Source organism: Anoplolepis gracilipes, chromosome 6 (assembly GCF_047496725.1).
Source record: "Anoplolepis gracilipes chromosome 6, ASM4749672v1, whole genome shotgun sequence".
Taxonomy (NCBI): Eukaryota; Metazoa; Arthropoda; class Insecta; order Hymenoptera; family Formicidae; genus Anoplolepis; species Anoplolepis gracilipes.
The window spans coordinates 14,841,076-14,863,079 of NC_132975.1; the positions used below are offsets into that span (position 1 = coordinate 14,841,076).

The following is a 22,004-nucleotide window of genomic DNA, read 5'->3' on the forward strand; positions in this document are numbered from 1 at the left end:
ATTTTTTTTTTTACGGAAGGGAAATGCATTACGCATTATCCCGACGAATCGGGATATGTGGGACTCTCCCTATTTAGCGGGCATACCCACTAAAACCCCTCCGAGTATCCAGCTCTGGCGATATCATGGGGGTTGCCGGTCTCGCCATCGGCACTATCCTGCAACCCCCTCGTTCTAGTCGCCCTTGATGGATGAAGGAACTTTCATCTCGGCGAGCCGAGATCATCGTGGTTCAGCTGGCCTTTTTACAGGCAACCTAGTGCAGCTTTGTTGGTGCAATCAGTTCAGTAATAAAGAACAGACATATTTTCTCATACACACATAAGTGACAAACACGAGAAATTTAAAACATTATATATATATATATATATATATATATATATATATATATATGCATATATTATAAAAGACAAAGACATTTTTATTAATTTTTTTATTACTTTAATTTTTATTATGATATTATATAATGTGACATTTTAGCGATTCAAATTATTAATATATTTATTTAAAATTGACTTAAAATTAAACAATACTTTTCTTAATTTTAAGAGACTTAATTCGAAAAATTCTTGTCAATTTTCATTAAATTGTAATATAAAAACTTCTGATATCTTGATTTATTCGCTAAAACTCCTTTTAATTTTATTAAAAGAATAATACTAGAATTCAAACTCTGCAAAATTAAAATCGCCTACTGTATATATACACACACTATATATATATATATTTTTTTTTTTTTTAACAAGCAATGTGAATGTAATTTTCAACAAAACAGATATTTTTGCAAAAACTAGAAATGTATGTAAAAAAATGTTTTAAATAATGTTAAAAATAAAGTAAGTTAGTGTATTAGTTTATAATGTTAAAAATGTTTAAAAAAATGTTTAAAAAGATCAATTTTAATGTTGATAGATTTTTGAGGATAGAGTGTCAGTTTATTTTGTCACGTTTTCCCATTCCCAGCGTTGCTCTCCTTTACGGAAAGTTTCCATCCTAGGTTCAGTATGAATATTTAAATAATCGTATACATTTCCGCCGCGCGTCAACGGTGTCCACTTTACCGGAGTCACATCTGTAATCGCGGGTGTTGGATTCCTGGAAATAAATTGAAAATTAATTATTAATATAAAACTATAAAATTCTATAAAAAATATCAAGTTTGTAATACCCCGTTTTAGCAAAATCTGTCCACATTTGTGTTAAACGATTCATCATCTTGTAAGCCTCCGAATGAAACGCGGGTACTGACAAACTTAATTCTTCTTTCAATTTTATCAAATCAGGATAAAACAAGTAACACAAATCTTCGGCATGAGACACGCCTGCAAAATATTGTCTTACAGTAAATTAATTATGAAAAACAGAGATATAATCTTTATTCTAAATTTATACTTATTTCTAAAAAAGAAAATATTAAAATTGATAGAAACAATTATAGTTTTTTAATAAAAATATTTTTAAAAAAACCATTCTCACTTTCTTATAATGTAGAAGTTCTGTTACATAGAAATATCATTTTAATAACGATATGAATACATGTATATACATTTCAAAATATTAAAGTCTTATTATTTGTATTACTAAATATATATTAGGATTTTAAACACATTATCGGGAATACCTGGGAGATCAATATCGAGAATTTTTCTTATGAAGCAAGTTTTATTTTCGTATGAGAATTGATAGAGATATGTTTCTCCAGAATTATCATTACTCATCTGAATATTCACTACTTGCATGATACCACGCAAAAAGATTAAATCAGAAAGGAAATCAGCGTAATCAATCAATGTTTCCTCTGAAATGATTTTGTCACCAAAATATAAAGATCGTAATTCTGACACAGTAATTGGTAATGTATTTAAAACCTGGTTTGGTATTGCCAGTTTGAAGTCAGCATCGAATTGGCTGAGAGCCTCCTTACTTATGTCTAAAACCATTTTAAAGATGTTATTATAGACTATATTAATTGTAAGTGTCATGTGATGAACGAATAATATTTTCACGAATTTTTTTTCGTTGAAAAGTAATCGATTTTCCAACGAAAATCTGCTTTCAAAATATTACTTTTAAAATGTTACTTGTATAATTACTAGTGTTATATTATTTTTAATAGAATGCCATTGACGCGAAAATTTGTACGTGGAAGCGTTACAGATATATTTAAGCAAATGTACTCACTTCCGAAAAGTTTACCACTTATGATATAAGATGCCTCGCGACTAGTAAAACCCAAAAGATATGGCACTTTAACAGGGTGATGTAGTAACGTCGCATCGGGAAAAGCTGGGTTCGATGATTCGTAATCTAAACTAAGTGAAGACGTCAGATGAAATCTTCGGTACTCCTACAAAAAAGATGTTATGAAAATATTTTACTCATCTCTCATAAATCTGTATACACGTATAATTCCGTATTGAAATAATTGCAATCAAAGTTTAAGATATGCTTTTACTATTTCTGTCGAAACAAACTTCTGTTCAGTCTCTATGAGTTTCTCCGCGTCGATCGTTTTGAGAAACTCGTAGGCGACCTTTGGATCTTCGGTCACTTTTCCCAGTTTCTCGGCGAGCAGGAAACCTTTTTTTTTCGAATAAAGTCCCAGTTCGGCAAAAGCCCACGGACAAGTTCCGGTCCCACTTTGTGATATCGCTTTATGAAATAAGCCTACAAATAGAATGGTATCGACAATTTTTATTTTTAATTTAGTGTGATATGTTGTCATAAAAAGAAATGTTTGCTCTCTATTTTATTTTGATTAATAATATGCAGATTATTTTAAAAAATAAATTCTTTTTAATTTGATATTTTTTTCGTTAATTTGAAGTCGAATTTGTGCTTTAGCGGAAACATCGAAATAATCAGTTTTATTTTATACAAATTTTTAAATTTTAATATATATTTTTGCAGTTGAAATAAAAATAAAAATTTTAAAAGCTCGAAATTAAATATTTGTCATAATAATAATATCATAATAATGTTGTAATAATTTGAAATGAATGTGTTACATGTATATCTACTTGATTCGTGAAATTTTCTGTATCAGAACATATTAGCATCTAAGACCGTGATTTTTTTGAACACAGGAACAATTCATTTCAAATTAATTAATCAATTTGATAAAATAAACGTCAGGTAATGCATCAATTAATTTGTGTCATACCTTCACTTAATGGAGATAAAGTCAAGCAATGTACGATGGCTCCACCGGCACTTGCGCCAAAGATGGTAACATTTTTTGAATCTCCTCCAAACTCTGATATATTTTTTTGGACCCATTGTAGTGCCATTATCACGTCCTTCAAGCCTTGATTCCCTGTTGCCACTTTATCGTACAGATTCAGAAAACCTAAAGATATATTGTATTTTGTACATTAATCTTTATTTCGTAAAATCGATTTATTTCAATTGAATGTTTAGATGAACAATTAATATTTGGAGAAAAGTAAAGCTCATTAATAACAATATTATACACTGATATCGTTACAAATACATCTTGCATTCATGCTAAAATTATAACTTTAATGATAAAACAAATGCTAAATTTTTAAAATTGATATACATTCATAAATAATTTCTTTTTTATTTATGATATGTATTAATAATAAACTAGTTTTTAATACATATTCCTCTTTCGACACAATGGGCGCGAACTGATTAATTATAAAACTTATTCGTCGTCAATATATGAAATCTTTGTCAGAGAAAATAATCCCACGTGCAATAAATTGAAAACGTAAAAGTTTAAATTATTTGTACAAGTGTAAGTGTTTTAAAATTTATTGTTATCTATAATAATATTATTATATAAATAATTTGAGATACGGTGTATCTAATCTATACCTAGAACACCTAATCTGTAGTTCAAAGTAACCAACACCACGTCCTTTTGAACGATATAATCGGGACCGTGAAAAGACGAATCACCAGAACCAGAAGAAAAGCCACCCCCGTGTATCCATACCATGACAGGACGTTTTTCCAAAGGCTCAGTGTTTGTAGTATACACGTTTAAATAAAGACAGTCTTCATTACCTTTAATTACATTTTTTAAAGGAATTTTCTGAACAGGCATGTTTCCATATTTTGAAGCATCTCTGTCGTCGGACCATGGTTCTGGCGGTACAGGATCCTATACAAAGAAAATCACCAATGAAATATATCAAACACAAAGTCTGTCTAATATGATATACGCATATAATTGTACATCTTTATTAAACTTTATATTTTGTATTGATTATTGCGTTTCTCAGATATTGAACAAGTTTTACAATTAATCAAAATTAAATATTAATCTAAGTCATGCGTTCTAAGAATAATTCTTTTTCTGCTAAACGCAAGTTAAATTTAGCGTAGAGCATATATTTATTTCTACAAGTTGGACGATTAGGTTTGCATAACACTATCTATTGAATTTTGAAAATCTTTCTCTTCGCAAGTGTCGTTTAAATGTATTATTGTGTGTACTTTTAAAATTAGGATATTAAAAAATTAAATAGAAATAAATGATTAAATTGAATAAACAATAAGCGAATCGATTAATCAAAATTCGTGCTCTCTAACGATATCAGATTAGATCAAAAAGAATGTTCTGTTAATAAACTTACTTATTGCTTTCTATGTTTCTTATATATGTTTCAGTTATAAGAAAAAATCTACAATAAAAACAATAATTTATACTAGAAACATATTGTTTTCTTACACGTAAAAATTATTTATGTATGTCTTTTTTTAAATAAATCGTTTTTTCATACTATCGCGCCTGAAAATTAACAGATAATATTGTGCATTTATTATTATTATTTTTTGTAATAATTTTTTAGTGTTGCCAATTAAGAATACCGACTTAAATAACACACTATAATTTATTATTTTTTTTATTTCTAAAAAATAACAGAAAAAAGATATTATATAGTAATATAATTTGCACAATATAATATGTTAGGACCACTAGCAAGTTTTATCAATAGCATTTTTAGCTTTCTTTTGTATTTTCTAAGTCGCAAGTTTAGGGAGAAAATAATCAAGCGAAATAAAGAAACAATTATTAAAGATAAAATCTAAAATTAACAATGTGTGAAACGCGATCACATTAACACGAGAAGGCTACATATATTGTATTTACCTTAAATCTGAGTTCGCCGACCGGAGGTTTTGCATACGGTATTCCACGGAAAGCAACATAACAATCACCGCAAATACCTTTCTCGGTGATACCGCTCAACTTACCATCCTGTATAGAAACTTTTACTTGGGCCATGATTGAAACTTGACGGAAAAAGAACATTGTTGATCTATCAGCTTATATATACCAAAATGTTAGAGCTTTCATTTAGACAAGTGGGGATTAAATACTCGCCCGCTCACTATTTATCATTTACTATATTACTGATATAGAATTTTCATATTCTAATTTATCTGAATTATCTCTCTTATGTAATATGATAAAATTCTTCCGTTGTTTTTTTTTTTTTTTTACTTCCTCAATTATAGAATTTTGTTTGTCGTGGAAGAACACAAAGGATGTTTATAACATGTATTCTTATGTGCATTATAATTATAAATTAATTATAAGAAAACATTATAAGAATGAATAACATTATGTCTTTTGAAGTAGAGCTTACAGAGAATTACGATTTTTATACTTCGGTAACAATGCAGTGTAATGTTTCAGAGGAAATTCTAATGAATTACATTGATTTTCTTTCCAAGGAGCTTTTTTACTGCGTTATAGAAAGTAAAGTGTCGATAAATAAATTATAAAGTTAATGAGATACTTGGACAAATTTTTATACAAAAGTGAATATTCTTTCCTAAGAAAGACTATTAAACGTTATGATTCTAGATACAGCCGTTATTTTTATTCAAAATATATTATATATAAGAATCATTGGTAAATGTTTACATACGACATTTCTGTCTTTATTTGATATGATAGGAGGTACATTTCTGAGTAACACACTTTGTGATGCTCTCTCTTGCTCTCTGAGGAATGCGAGATATTGAGATCTGAGAGATTTTGAAATATCGTAATTTTCTTACTTATTTGTATCATCTACATAGTACAAGTAAGATAGCTTCAATGATCTTGATCTTGACATATGTTATCAAGATCATGATTCTAAGTAACTTTTAAAAGATTTTAGTTGTCGCTTGCTGTTTATTAAAAAGTTAGGAGTAAAAGAATCTATACAAATTATATGTAACTATTATAATTCTATTATAATAAATAAATAAATATAATTAAATATAACATTCAATAGCGTAATATTAAATTTTTATGAATGTCTAACTCTGTATTTTTCAAGAGCAAGATTTTACAGTTTAAATAAAAACAATAAATTTTTATATCATATTAAATTATATTTATTTCACAATCGTACAAAAATACTGATAATGACACAGTACTTAGTGAGCAAATGTAAACAAAAGAAATATGAACACATAAGTAGAATATAACGAAATGTAAATAAAAAAATATAAACACACACAAGTAGGATATAATAAAAAAAGATAATACAATAACAAAATATATAAATATAATAATAAAAAGATAATACAAATGAATAACCAAAATTACGATATTTTAAATTCATATATCTCGGGAATCAAGAGAGAGCACCACAAAATTCAAAATGTACCCCCTATCATACGACATAAAGACGAAAATGACGTGAGGTGTAAATTAATTTAAACATTTACAAAATTATTAATTTTTAAAAAATATTAATATATATATATCATAAAACAACAAAATTTTTTATTAACAATAAGTTTTTACATCTGCAAAAGCAATTCAATAAAAAAAAATAACAACAAGATACGCTTTATGCGTACAAGTGAGTTCCATGTCAAGTGTCAGAATAATGTTGATAGCGGGAAAAGTTTAATAGCGATATTATATAAAAAAGAAAATTTGTATTTTTATTATTTTTTTCTTATTATATAAAATATATTTATTATATAAAAATTATATTACATAATTATAACGTAAAATTATTGTGTTATTATTAATTATTATTGAAAAAAATCATTATCTTTTAAGCATCTAAATACTGTAACTCAAAGTGTATAAAATTTTAACCGAAAGTTTTTTATAACTTTTTTTTGTATTTTTATCTATTTTTGAAAACCATCACACACCTCGCGTCATTTAACCAGCGCGAGGACGTCGACAGTATTACAAAAACTCTTTTCAGCCTTTTCGTATGATATGATTGTAGAAAGAAAGTGATTTATAGAGTAGTTAGTTTTTGCTCGCATTATGTAATGGAAGTAAGGCCTTGCAAACAAATATGAAGAACCATTTCATCTATCAACATGCTTAGACATGACATTACTCGTAATCAATAGATTTGAAAAAGAAGAAGATTAAAGAGCAACTGTTTAAATTTAAAATATAGTACGAAATAGTCAGTTATCACTGCTATATCAGACATTCATGCAAACTGATTGTCTCTGATGACCGATGTTTAATATATTAAATATTATTATATATCAAAAATAATGGTAAATATCCTGTTTAGAGGAGGATGCTCCGATGTCCTTGATCTTGACATATGTTGTCAAGGTCATCACCCTGAGTAACGCTTAAAAGGTTTTAGCCGTCGCTCGTTGTTTATTAAAAAGTTACAAAAATTTTTTTAAATTGACGTTTTTTGCAATTATTTTATCAAATATTGAAAATTTTTAAAAATGTTTCAAATAAAAGTTGTAGGTCTCTTCAAAATACACATTTTATATCCTATCCATTTTTATTATACGAGTGATAGTTTTCGAGAAAACCAACGATAAAGACTCTAAACCTTACCTTATACAATATTAATTATAACATAATATATAATATAGTCCCACTGTATCCGCGCGTACATTTTCCTACCCACATAACAAATGGGTTGAGTTAGGTTATTTTTTTTTTGAAAGTGGAGTCCCCTGCAGGGGAGCGGAACCCACTGTGCCCGCGCGTAGACTTTCTATGCGTGAAAAGTGTATGCGTTTGTATATGCAAATATATTTTTTTATTTTCTTTATTTTTCATTATTTAAGTTTTATGTTATGAATACAATTTCAAGTACATGAGGAGAATGACAAAAAAGCATTTATTACAAGCGTGTAACATGTATTTAAAAATCAATTTTTTTATTGTTAATTAAGATTTTTATTGTTAGTTAAGATTTCATGAAAAAATAATCATAGCTTAAATTTTGTATTCTTCCAGTCCCATCGCTGCTCCCCTTTGCGAAAAGTTTTCATCTGAGGTTCAATATCAATGTTTAAATAATCGTACACATTTCCAGCGTGCTTCAGCGGTGTCCATTTAATTGGAGTCAAATCTGTAATCTCGGGTGTTGGATTTCTGAAAATAAATTGAAACTTAATTATTAATATATATAACTTTAAAATCATCAAACGTAAAAACATCAAACTTTTAATACCCTGTTTTAGCAAAATCTGTCCACATTTGTGTTAGACGATTTATCATCTTGTAATCCTCTGAACCAGGCACGGATACTGATAAACCTAGTTCTTTTATCATATCATGATAAAATAAATAAGACAGTTCTTCGACATGAGATACACCTGCAAAATATTGTCGTATAGTAAATTAATACTAAAAACATAGATATAATCTTTATTCTAAATTTATACTTATTATTTTAGAATAATTTAAATCGAGAAAATATTAAAATTGATATAAAATAGGTTTTTAATAAAAATATTAAAATCATTTTCCTGTTCTTATAATGTATGGTAGAAATATTGTTCCTTATTATTAGAGATACCATTTTAATAACGCCTGCGCGATATGAGTATATATTACAATATTAAAATTTTATTATTTTAATTTATTATATATATATATAATTTAAATTCATTAGCATCTTAAACTCATTAACGACAGTACCTGGTAGCTTAATATTGAAAATTTTTCTCATGAAACAAGTTTCGCTCTCGTACGAGAATTTATATAGATACGTCTTTCCAGAATTATCATTATTCATTTGAATATCCGCTACTTGCATAATAGGACGCAAAAATAATAGATCGCCGAGAAAATCAACGTAATTCATCAATGTTTCCTCTGAAATGGTTTTGTCACCAAAATATAACGATCGTAATTCTGACACTGTGATTGGTATCTTTGGTAATGTAGCTAAAACTTTAGATGGTATTGTCAGTTCGAAGTCAGCATTGACTTGACTAAGAGTCTCCTTACTTATATCTGAAATCATTTTAAAGATGTTATCGCAGTGACTATACAGAGTGTCACGCGAGATCAGCGAATAATAGTTTAATGAATTTTTTGCCAAGGGATAAGTGACTTTACAACGTGTTCGCCAACGAAAATCAAAATTTCAAAATATTAAGTTTAAAGCGTACAATATTAATTTATTATTATTTTTAGTAGGATGCCGTCTACGAAAATTCGTACGGCGAAATATTACAGATTTATTTAATGAGGATAAAAACAAATGTACTTACGATCAAAAAAGTCATTGTCTACGAAAAAAATTCCTTCGCAATTGGTAAAACCCATAAGATATGGCACTTTAACACTGCGATGTATAAACGAATTTTTCGGGAAAACCGGATTCGATGATTCGTAATCCAAAGTAGGTGTAGACGACAGCTTAATCTTTTGGCGCTCCTGCGAAAAAGATTTTATTTTTAATGAAATATTTTATTATTATATATTACAATCTCTCTAGACATTCAAAGACAAATAAGAGATGCGAAAATAAGGTGTGTGTGAAGCTGGCGTATTATTTTGCGGAAACTCATAAATAATTAAGAGTTCTGACTTTATTTTCAATAATTCTATTCTTCGGACATAAAAGATATAAGGTGATAGGAATGGAAACAACAAAACTCAAATATCTGAGAAAGAATGTTCTAGATAGGTATACATCTGTATGATGAGATAAGTACTCTAAAGATAATATGGCGGAAATATGGAAGATATAATATAATAATCATTGGTTAGAAGATAAATGTGAAGTATTATTAACACTAGACATCAAAGCCGCACGTTTTTCCTTATACAGGGTGTCCCCAATTTAAACGGTAAAACTTTGGGAGTGAGTAGAGGATCGAAAAACTAAGACAAAATGTCGTTTAGAGATTTGCTCGTTTTTGCTCCCTTTTTGGAGAAAATCACATCAATTCAATCTCTTATTGTTAATTGCTCTCTTGAGTTGATTGGCACCGAATAAACTTTCTGCTTCAAAGTTCTTTACATATGTAAACACTTGCTGTTATCCTTTATATTCTTTTGTTTGTTTGCATTATTGCATTCTCCTACGAGTCCTTAATCAGTCTTTAGTCAGTTGTACCAGAACAATGTCTAGCTGCAATTATGCAGTTAGTGCTAGATGTAATGTTTGCATTGCTGCAAGAGGGCAACATTTTGAATAATATATACATAGATGATAACATGAATAAAATGTAAATAAAGAAGTAAAAAAAACGAAAATTTATTTTGTTTCTTTTTTTGCGATTTTCTCCAAAATGGAACAAAAACGAGCAAATCTCCAAAGGATTTTTTGTCTTAGTTTCTCGGTCCTCTACACGCTCCTAAAATTTTGCCAATTAAATTTGCCATTATGTAACAGAATGTGTAGAGGCGAATGAATGATTTAAAGAGTTAGGTGAAGATAGTAATGAAAGAATATTTAATGACGAATTGGATGAGAGGAAAGGTAAAATATTAAAAAAGATATGGAAAGAAAAAGAGTTAAGAAAGAGAAAAGGTCGGTGATAAGAAGATTGTGATTCCCTTGTGAATTACATTATTATTTATGTATTATTTATGTATCTAGTTAGCTATTTATTTATTTATTGTATAGATAGATATGAGTTATTTGGCTGTGAATGGGAGAAAGTATGGATGGATGGATGCATAAGTAGACTTTCTGTAAAGGCCACTTCTTGGCTTGCATACTTGAAGAATAAACTATGACCTTGTTTACACCGAGCACTTGATACGCGTATCAAAGTATATCGGTGTAAACAAGGCTTATATATATATTCGTACAATCTCTCATAGATCTATACACACGTATAATTCCGCATTGAAGTCGCAATCAAAGTTTAAGGCACGCTTACTGTTTCTATCAAGAGAAACTTTTCCTGAGTTTCTATGAGTTTTTTCGCGTCGATCGTTTTAAGAAACTCGTAAGCGACTTTCGGATCTTCGGTCACTTTTCCGAGTTTCTCAGCAAGCAGGAATCCTTTATTCGTCGAGCTAGATTCGGGCTCGGTAAAAGCCCACGGACATATAACGTTGCCACTTTGCGATATAGCTTTATGAAATAAGTCTGAAAGTAGAATCGTATCGAGAATCTTTAATTTAGTACGACTTGTGTCATAAAAAAATCATTTTTGCTCTTTTTTTTCTCTTTAATAATATGCAAACTATTTTGGAAAATAAATTCGTATCTTTTGAATCATTGATTTTTTTCGCCAATTTAAAGTCGATAATTCTTCAGAAAACATTCAAGTAGTCTATTTTATTTTATACGAATTTTTAGATTTTAACATACATTTTTGCAGTTAAAATAAAAATTAAAAGTTTAAAACCCGAAAATTTTTCTCATAATGATATTAATTTGAAATTAATAAAAAAAATGAATGTATTATATGGATATATCTGCTTGATTCATGAAACTTTTTGTATCGGAACGTGTTAGTATCTAAGCCCGTGATTTTTTGAACACAGAAAAAATTCATTCCAAATTAATTAATAAATTTGATGAAATAAACGTAAGGTAATTCTATGTATCAGTAAATTTGTGTACCTTCACTTAATGGAGATAAAGTCAAGCAATGTACGATGGCTGCACCAGCACTTTCGCCAAAGATGGTAACATTTTTTGAATCTCCTCCAAACTCTGATATATTTTTCTGGACCCATTGTAATGCCATTATCACGTCCTTCAGACCTTGATTGCCTGTTGCCACTTTATCATAGAGATTTAGAAAACCTAAAAAAAAATTTCATTAATGCGTCTTTCTTTTGCAAAATTTATTTAAATTAAATGTTTAAATGATCAAATAATATTTGGAAAAAAGTAAAGCTCATTAATAACAATATTATACTCTGACATTATTAGAAACATCTTGCATTCATGTCAGAAGTATAACTTTAATGATAAAAAAACAAATTTTTTAAAAAAAAGCTTTTTGAGCTATATTTATAAATAATGTTTTTATTTATGATAAATATTAATAATAAACTAGCTTTTATTGCCCTTTTGACACAATGGGCGCAAACTGATTTATTTTAAAACTTATTGTTAGTCGTCAATATATGAAATCTTTGTCAGAGAAAGTAATCCCACATGCAATAAATTGAAAACGTAAGTTTAAATTGTTTGTACGAGTGAAAATGTTTTGCAATTTGTTATCTATAATAATATTATTATATAAATAATTTGAGATACGATGTATCTAATCTATACCTAGAACACCTAATCTGTAGTTCAAAGTAACCAACACCACGTCCTTTTGGACGATATAATCGGGACCGTAAAAATACGAATCACCAGAACCGACAGTAAAGCCACCCCCGTGTATCCATACCATCACAGGGCGTTTTTCCAAAGACTTAATATCTGTAGTAAACACGTTTAAATAAAGACAGTCTTCGTCGCCTATAATTTCAAATTTAAAAATATTTTTCTGAACAGCGACGTTTCCGTATTTTGAAGCATCTCTGCTGCCGGACCATGGTTCTGGTGGTACAGGATCCTGGGATATGTAAAGAAAGTCACTAATGAAACATATCAAACATGAGGTCCTATCTATCTTTAGTTAGAAATTTATAATCATATGTATATATCAAATTTCATATTTTGCATTGTGTATCGTGTTCCTCAGATATTGAACAAATTTTGCAATTAATGAAAATTAAGTATTAACCTTTTGCTGTCGTGTGTATTGTCACCTGTTGCAAGAATAACTTATTTTTTATAAAAAATGAAAAGTATTTATTTCTACAAAATAGACATTTATGATTTACATAACAATATTGAAAATTTCTCTACAAATATCTTATATATGTATTATTGTTAGCACTTTTAAAGTCAGCATATTGAAGACTTAAATAGTAGAATAAGCAATAACAAATTGATTAATTAAGATCGTGCTCTCTCAATGAAATCAGATTAGATCATAAAGAATGTTCTATTAATAACCTCTTTTATTGCTATCTATGTTTCTTATTTATGTTTTAGTTATGCGAAAATTTTACAACGAAAACAATAATTTATGTAGAAATTACTGTAGAAATATATTGTCCTTTTAAACAAATCGTTTTTTCATGCAATTGCATCTGAAAATTAACAGATAATAGCATATATTTTTTTGGTAATAATTTTTTTAGTGTGACTAATTAGGCATCTTTATTTAAATAACATATACTATAATTTATTTTTCCTCATTTCTATAAAATAACGGGGAAGAAAATAAATATAATAATTGCACAATATTCTCACCAGCAAGTTTTATTAATGACATTTTTTAAATAATCTTTTGTATTTTCTGAACTGCCGTTTTAGGAAAAAAATCATCACGTTAAATAAAAAAAAAAAAAAAAACAAGTAATTAAAAAAATAAAGCCTAAAATTAACACTGTGTAAAATTAACGATAACATCGAGAAGATTGTATATTTACCTTAAATCTGAGTTCGCCAACCGGAGGTTTCGCATATGGTATTCCACGGAAAGCAACATAGCGACTGCCATAAATACTTTTCTCGACGATACCGATCAACTTGCCATCACGAATATAAACTTTTATTCTGTCCATAATGAATTGACGATTATAGACTGACTCAAAAGGAGCGTTGACAAGCTTTATATAGTGCGATTATACTAATAAAAACCAATAAAAGCAGTTTTCATTTGGAGATAAGTGAGGCTAAAATTATACTTGGATGTACTTTTTATACATAACTAGTATTGAATTTATAATCACATGATGCACTTTATCTCTGTTGTTTCCATTTATTTTGCATAAAACACGCAGAAAATATTCCGTTATTTACCTTATTTTCTGATTATAAAATGTTGTTTGTGTACTATTTTCAAAGAATGCAAAAAATTTTTAGCACATGCGCTGTTATGTGTGTTATAATTGTAAATTTTTCAATTATGAAAGGGAATTATAAGATTAGATAGCATATCTTTTGTTTTGAAATCAAAGTAGAGCTTACAGAAAATTATGATTTCTATACTTTAGTAACAATGCATTGCAATGTTTCAGAGTAAATTCTAATAAATTACATTGATTTTCTTGCCAATAAACTTTCTTACCACGACGTTGCGGAGAGTGTCGATATTCAAACAATATAAACTGTAAAACTAATAATAATTATATAAAAATAAAATTTTTCTCATAAGAAAATTACTGAATCTTATAATTTTAGATACAATTGTTAATTTTTATTCGAAATGGATTACACGTATCAGAATCATTAATCTTCAAAAGATTTCAATATACTCATATCATGAAAAACACAATGCATTTAAGTTTTTTATTAACAACATTAATACATATTACATCTACGGGAGCAATTTATTAAAAATATAACAATGCTATGAGCTTAATGTTAAACGTTAGATATCGACAATGAAGAAGATATATTGTATAAAAAATAAAATATATTGTGCTTCCATTAATTTTTTTTCATTTATTTACATTTTTTACAATATAAAATATATTTTATTATGTAAAAAAATTATTATTAAAAAAAAATTACTATAAAATAATCATAATCTTTTAAGGTAAATGTTCCTATTTGTTGACCGTGACGCTATTTATGACCACTCGCGTTTGACGATTAATCAAACACAATAAATATTCTTTTCAAGGATGAATTACTTAAAACTTTTAATTAATTTAATAAAATCTACGAGTGGTCACAAATAGGGTCATGGTAAACAAATAGGGACATTTACCTTAATCATCCATTACCATTGTTACTCTAAATGTATAATTTTTTAATGTACACCTAAGATAAATGTTTTCTTTTTTTAATTTTTCTTGACTTAGAAATTTCACAATTTTGTATAAAAAAATTTAGTTTTTTATTGGATAGAAAACGAAAAATTAATTTAAATAATCTATAATTTGTACGAAAAAAATCGCGAAATTATCATTCATCATTTTTCAAATCCTATAAATAATGTTCGCAAAGAGTTTTTTATTTTTATGAAGTTACAATTTGACAATTTGTTTTGACATTCCTGATGACAAAAACTGACTTATAAAGACAAAAATGTCCATATTTTATAGATTCTAAAGCACTCTGAATATAATACTATTTTTTATTATCTTTCCTCCCTCTCTACTTCTCTCCTTTCTTAAGCAACCGTATTACATCATAATGTTAATGCAGTTCAAAGTACAAAAGGAGAATGATGCAAAAAATATAAAAACATATTTATTACAAGCCCGTAAAATGTACTAAAAACCCATTTTTTAAATTCCTAATTAGATTTTGCGAACTAAATAATCATAGTTTATGTTTTATATTTTTCCAGTCCCATCGCTGCTCCCCTTTGCGGAGGGTTTTCATCTGAGGTTCGATATCAATATTTAAATAATCGTAAACATTTCCAGTGCGCTTTAACGATGTCCATTTAATTGGAGTTAAGTCAGTAATCGCGGGTGTAGGATTCCTAAAAATAGATTGAAAATTAATTATTAATACACTATTGAAAAACTATATAAAAATATTAAGTACCCTGTTTTAGCAAAATCTGTCCACATCTGCGTTAAGCAATTCATTATCTTGTAATCTTTCGACTCGGGTACAATTGGTGAAAAGCCCAAATCTTTTATCACATGAGGATAAAATAAATAAAAAAGTTCCTCGGAGTGGGTTACACCTGTATGAATATTGTACAATAAAAATTAACTTTAAAAGAAAATATGATCTTTATTTTATAAATTTTTTTTTGCTGTTTTTGGCAACTAAGAGAGAAAGAATGATTCATATAATTTTATTTCAATAAAATATTAAGAAATTTTAAGTTTTCAACTAAATAAAATATTTTAGAACAGTTTGCTTTCTTATAATTATATAAATTATTATTAAAATATATTTTTTGATTTCTTGTTTCAAACTTATATTATGAGCACATTTGTATTTGCTATTAAAGATTAACGATTTTTACACAAGTTAATGTGAAAATTAACAACTGTACCTGGAATCGTTACGTTCAAAAATTTTTTCCAGGGAGAAGTTTCACTTTCATATGAAAATTGGTATAAATAAATCGGCTCATTAGTATTAGAGTCGATTTGAATATCAGCTGTTTCCATAATGCCGCGATAAAACCACATATCGCCTAAAAAATTAGCATAATTCATCAGAGTTTCCTCTGACACTTCTTTATTACCAAAATATAAAAATCGTAGTTCTTCGACTGTGATCGATATCTGTGGTAGTGTAGACAAAACTCTGGGATAAATGGCTTTCTTTAAATCGGAATTGATTTCTTTCAAAGCCTCGTTCTTTAACTCTGAAATCATTTTAAATACAATTACTGTATATTGATCGTTACAAGATGTATGTACAAGATGCCGCGTGTTTCAAACGAGTAATATTTTAAAAATAAATTTGCTAAGATACCTTATATCGATCTTACAAAATAAACTTTTAAGAAAAATTAATTTTCAAAATATTATGTGAAATTTTTCGTACACACAATGTGTAGAGTCTGTTAAAAGTAATCAAGGTGTCTATTCCCTGGAAAAATATGAAAACTTTGGAATTTTCAGAGACTTCTTATTTGGAAAAATCAGAGAAGTCTCATGGAATTTTTTTAGAATTCAGGAAATTTTTTCGAAAATTCTCGTTTCGATAATTTTGCTTTCATATTTTAGTCAGCTGCGTGTGTGAAATTAGCATCTCACTTCGTGAAAACTTATTAATTGATGATTTTAGCTTTATTTTTAAACTTCTAGAATTCTTGATAGATTAATAATAGTTAATTAATAGATAATTATGGGCCATTAAAAGAATGGCTTGGAGAGAAATCAGGACAAACTAATAAAGACCAAATTTACGCTGCGTCTCACTTTGTCCTTCGATGATTTTTTTAGCATTTTTGCTAGATTTTAAACGCTTGAGTGTTGCAATAAGTCTATAAAAAATTCTGTGCGTAAAAATTATTAGAATATTAAATATATAAATTAGATCGCCTGAGACGCTGGATATAAATGAAATTTTATGTTATACGTCTCGATCTAATTTATTCAATGAATATTCTAATAATTTTTACACGTAGAATTCTGTTCGGAATGTATAAGTGATTGCAGATCGACACAAAAAAAATAACACGAAATCTTATTTAAAGTCGATAGAACAATCGAAATGACCAGTGTTTCATCTCGATACTTGCATGTTTGGCATCTCGGCTAATATAATACAATTTGTTTAAATATATATATATATATATATATATGTATTCTAATAATTTTTAGAATTCATAAAACTGTCTCTGGAAATTAAAAGTGATAACAAACTGACACGAAATTTCATTAAAGTCGATAGAACTATTGAAATAGAAACAACCAGTGACTCATCTAGATATTTATACATTGGTGTTTCGGGCTACCTATTTGTTTAATATTCTAATAATTTTTATGTATGTAACTCTCTCTGAAAATAAAAAATGATTTCAGAAAAACACGAAATCTCATTAATCAATAGAATTATTGAAATATAACCAGCATTTATTTGACAATTTAATTTAATTTGTTTAATTAATATTTTAATCATTTTTACACATAGAACTTTTCGTAGAATTATTGTGAAACTTTTTTCACCAAGTGAAACGTCAGCTTTACACACACTAACCAGTTTTATACATTTTATCCAGCCAAAGAAACAAATTATTTAAAATATAAATAAATAAATATATATATATATATATATAAATTTTTTTTATTTAATATCTTAACATAATATTGAACATAAAGTATATATTCTTTATAAATTTTAATGATAAAGAAATGAAAATTTTATACAAGTAAAAAAGCTTGTACCTTATGAAAGTTATACGGTTTTTTTTTTATACATTTACAAATCTAATTCTTGAAATTTAAGAGGCTTTGTGTTTGTCCTTCATATGAATGAAAAACATTAGAAAAATATATGTAATAAGAAAAAATTTATTTTAGAAAAGTTGTATTAAAATATCTTGAAAATATTTTCTTTATTAAGAATTTTGAACAAGTTGATTATTGAACATTTGATTAGGAAATGATCAGGAACTTTGTAAAAAGATTTGAGTAGACATCTTGATAATGGCGGCATAAGTATGATATCAGATGATATATTAGTATACATATCTGAACACAAAAAGTATAAGAAACGTATACAACAAACATAATGTTATTTTGGAATAAATGTTTATTCTAGCGCATAATTATAATGCATAATTCTTGCGCAGAGAGTAATAAAATGAGTAATAAAATCCTAATTCATCAGCATTATATATATATATATACCGGCCAAAAATATATTTACTTACTTATAAAATTAATTTTTTATATTATTAAAATTAAGTTTTTATATTATTTTATGAAAAATATTTTATTCGGTAAGTTGTATTTGCTATCAAAACATATATTATGATATTATAAATATCCATGTGCACTTTGAATAAAATTATACTCAAAAATACTAAAGGTGATATATTTTTGACCGGTACTGTATATATGTACAATGTATATATTTATACATATAATATTATTCGTAAAAATTTTATTTTAATATCAGCAGTACTTTTGTGTCATCTAAGTACTGCTGCTATTATATTACTCTTAGCAGACCATATTGTGCGAAAATTTGCGCACCAGTTAGAGATATAATTAGTAAAACCCAAATAAACATTCTTACGTTTGAAGCTGCTGGCTACAAAGTAAGATCCTTCACAACTGTTATAACCCATGATGTATGGTACTTTGACTCGGCGACGTATTAATATGCTTGGATCTTCCGGCAAGAATGGATTCGGTGATTTATGATCTAAACTAGGTGCAAACGCTATTATCATTTGTAGGCGTTCCTGTAAGAACACATATTGTCGATGAAAATATTTTTCAAATAGTCTATCAACATTTAATCCGTTATATTTTTAAATCGCAATAGAAAAATATATTCAGATACTGTTTTCGTCAGCAATTTCTGTTCAGCTTTTCTGAGTTTTCTCGCGTCGATCGTTTTGAGAAATTCACAGGCGACCTTCGGATCTGAGGTTGCTTTACCAAAGTACTCGGCAAGTTGGAAACCTTTATTCATCGCTTTATTTGTCCACTCACTAAAAGCCCAGGGATTTGCGGCGACGCCGCTTTGCGATATCGCTTTGTGAAACAAACCTGTAGAATATATTTGTTCGGTATGTTTAATTCCCGTAAGATTCTTCTCTTCCGTTTCGTCTATTCAATTTTGATAATATATAGGTCATCTTGAAAAAAAATTAATTTTTTTAATTATTGATTTTTTGAACACTTTGTAAACTTAATATTTTCGATCAAATTCTTATTGAAAATATTGAATCAGGTTATGAGGTCTTTATTTATAACTTGTTTAGGTATTAAATATTATTAATATTTAAATTAACGATTATTATATTTTGCAAAAAAATTTTTTTAAATATTTAAAAAACAACATTCCTTTATAAAATATAATTTACTTAAAACTGTAACAAATGAGTTTATTTCATTTTATCGATTCGCAAATATTTTTTTAATAATATTTTCCGTTTCGGAATTTATTTAGCCAATGAATGTGCACAGTAAAAAAAAATTTTGTATTTTTGTTAAAATTTTCCTACGTAGAAACTTTTGTGTTAAATTTTTAACATACTCTTATGTTAATATAACATACTGTCGTTATGTTAATTTAACTTTTCTACATTGAGTTAATATTCATCGTTTCTAAGAGATAAAACAATACAACTAACAAGTAAATCTTACACTAATTAACATTTTTGTGTTAATTTTTTACATATTATTTGTGTTATTTGTTTACATATTTGCCTTCTATTAAATTAACATTAAAATTAGAGTGGATAAATTAAGACACGAGAAATGTGTTAAATTTAACACAAAATTTTTTACCGTATATAATTAAACGACTGATTCTGAGACACTGTGTATCGATAAGCCTGTGATTGATACCTTCGCTTAATGGAGATAGAGTCAAGTAATGTACAATGGCTCCACCAGCACTTTCACCAAAGATGGTGACATTTTCTGAGTCTCCACTGAACTTTGATATATTCTTTTGAACCCAACGTAATGCCATGATGACATCCTTCATTCCTTGATTACCCGTTGCCACTTCATCGTTAAGATTTAGAAAACCTGCAATTATAATGTCTCAAAGGATTAATACATTTTTTTCACAAAATTGATTTATTTAAACTAAAAATACATATAGTCAACTGAAAATACATATAATCTGAAGTAAAATTCACTAATATGTATTTCTTATATTTTTCAATATTTTTTTTTTACATATTTGTGAATCGACAAATGTTTATCATCATATAATTCAACAGTAAAATTAATTTACGAGAACGATTAGATTAAGAACCTTTTTTTTGTTTTTTCTTACGAAATTTCGTCGATAAAATTAAGCTTAAAAATTAGTCGTCTGAAACGAAAAACACAACCAAATACAAGTGAGAAAAGACAAATCTCTGTAACGCTCGTAATTCTATCTACAAATAATCATTAAGAAAAACGGCCAAAGATCGAGCAAAATTTAAATATATGTTGGAAAAATTATATAAAATTTATTGTTCTAAATTTGAAACATATTAAAGTAAACGTTTCGGCTGTACGCAGCCTTTTTCAATACAATTCAATCCACTATATACAGGTTGAATTGTATTGAAAAAGCCTGCGTACAGCCGAAACGTTTACTTTAATATGTTTCAAATTTAGAACAATAAATTTTATATAATTTTTCCAACATATATTGAAATTTTGCTCGATCTTTGGCCGTTTTTCTTAATGATTATTTGCAAATACAAGTGACATACGTACATACGTATATATGGATTATATATAACGAGCTATACATACCAAGGACGCCTAGTCTATAATTTAACGTAACCAATATCACATCCTTCCGGACAATATAATCGGGACCGTAAACGGATGCATCGCCGGAACCTATGTTAAAAGCACCGCCGTGTATCCACACCATAACCGGACGTTTTCTCCATGATTCGACGTCTGTGGTGTACACATTTAAGTAAAGGCAATCCTCGGCGCCGATCATCTCCTTCGTGATAATATCCGTCTGAACAGCGATGTTTCCGTATTTTGAAGCATCTCTGCTGTCCGACCATGGTTCCGGCGGTAGCGGATCCTGCGTACACATAAATCGTCTGTGATGACTATTATATATTCCTCTCTGATACGGTCTTTATCTTGAATAAGAAATGTATGGTAAACTAGGGTATGATGGCCATACGGAAAAGAATTGTAATTTTTTCAATAATCGCTACATAGTGCGCTTTCTTATCATAGTCATTATCATAGATAATCGATATTTACAGTAATTTATGTGCATACATTATTCGAAATAACGATATTGCCAATCTTACATCATCGTTTTACTTTTGACTACCTGCAAAGTTTTTCATTTGTCCACTAAAAACTGTTATAACGTCGAATAAATGATAGTCAAGCTATCGTAATCGACGTTAGACATATTATAAAGATATGCAAATTGTTATGACCTATAATTTTTATTTTCGTTTTCACTATTTTTTTATAAATACTATGGCCGTCTTTCCACTATGGTCATCTTTTCCTTAAAAGTTGGATAAGATGGCCAATGCTTATGTTGTACTATTTTGATAATATAAAATTTCTATGAAATATTTTCTTTTCAATTTCAATAATATTACGTAATTTAAGCTTCAGTGAAGATAATATGTCAAACACCATTAAAAAATAACAAAAATAAAAG

At 27.9% G+C, this 22,004-nt stretch overlaps 3 protein-coding genes across 13 annotated transcripts in view; 1 reads left to right on the forward strand and 2 right to left on the reverse strand.

Annotated features, from left to right (window-relative positions):
* Positions 1 to 22,004, forward strand: part of Dh31-r (Diuretic hormone 31 Receptor) — a 108,464-nt gene that overhangs the window by 40,319 nt on the left and 46,141 nt on the right. The window lies entirely within an intron of this gene.
* LOC140666839 (uncharacterized) lies at positions 921 to 13,921 on the reverse strand. The gene is given in 17 exon segments (XM_072894382.1): positions 921 to 1,095; positions 1,169 to 1,322; positions 1,622 to 1,930; positions 2,182 to 2,347; positions 2,456 to 2,667; positions 3,164 to 3,349; positions 3,844 to 4,132; positions 5,126 to 5,268; positions 8,189 to 8,208; positions 8,210 to 8,356; positions 8,436 to 8,580; positions 8,906 to 9,223; positions 9,484 to 9,649; positions 11,107 to 11,318; positions 11,799 to 11,984; positions 12,462 to 12,750; positions 13,676 to 13,921. Coding segments are annotated over 17 exon segments (3,237 nt in total). The 5' UTR covers positions 13,811 to 13,921; the 3' UTR covers positions 921 to 935.
* LOC140666840 (uncharacterized) overlaps positions 15,519 to 22,004 on the reverse strand; it is a 42,973-nt gene continuing 36,487 nt past the window's right edge. Inside the window, exons 11-17 of the mRNA XM_072894383.1 lie at positions 21,110 to 21,398; positions 20,198 to 20,383; positions 19,185 to 19,393; positions 18,915 to 19,083; positions 16,213 to 16,530; positions 15,750 to 15,894; positions 15,519 to 15,684 (exon numbers count right to left, since the gene is read on the reverse strand). Coding sequence (XP_072750484.1) covers positions 15,519 to 15,684; positions 15,750 to 15,894; positions 16,213 to 16,530; positions 18,915 to 19,083; positions 19,185 to 19,393; positions 20,198 to 20,383; positions 21,110 to 21,398 — 1,482 coding nt within the window. The remainder of the gene's footprint in view (positions 15,685 to 15,749; positions 15,895 to 16,212; positions 16,531 to 18,914; positions 19,084 to 19,184; positions 19,394 to 20,197; positions 20,384 to 21,109; positions 21,399 to 22,004) is intronic.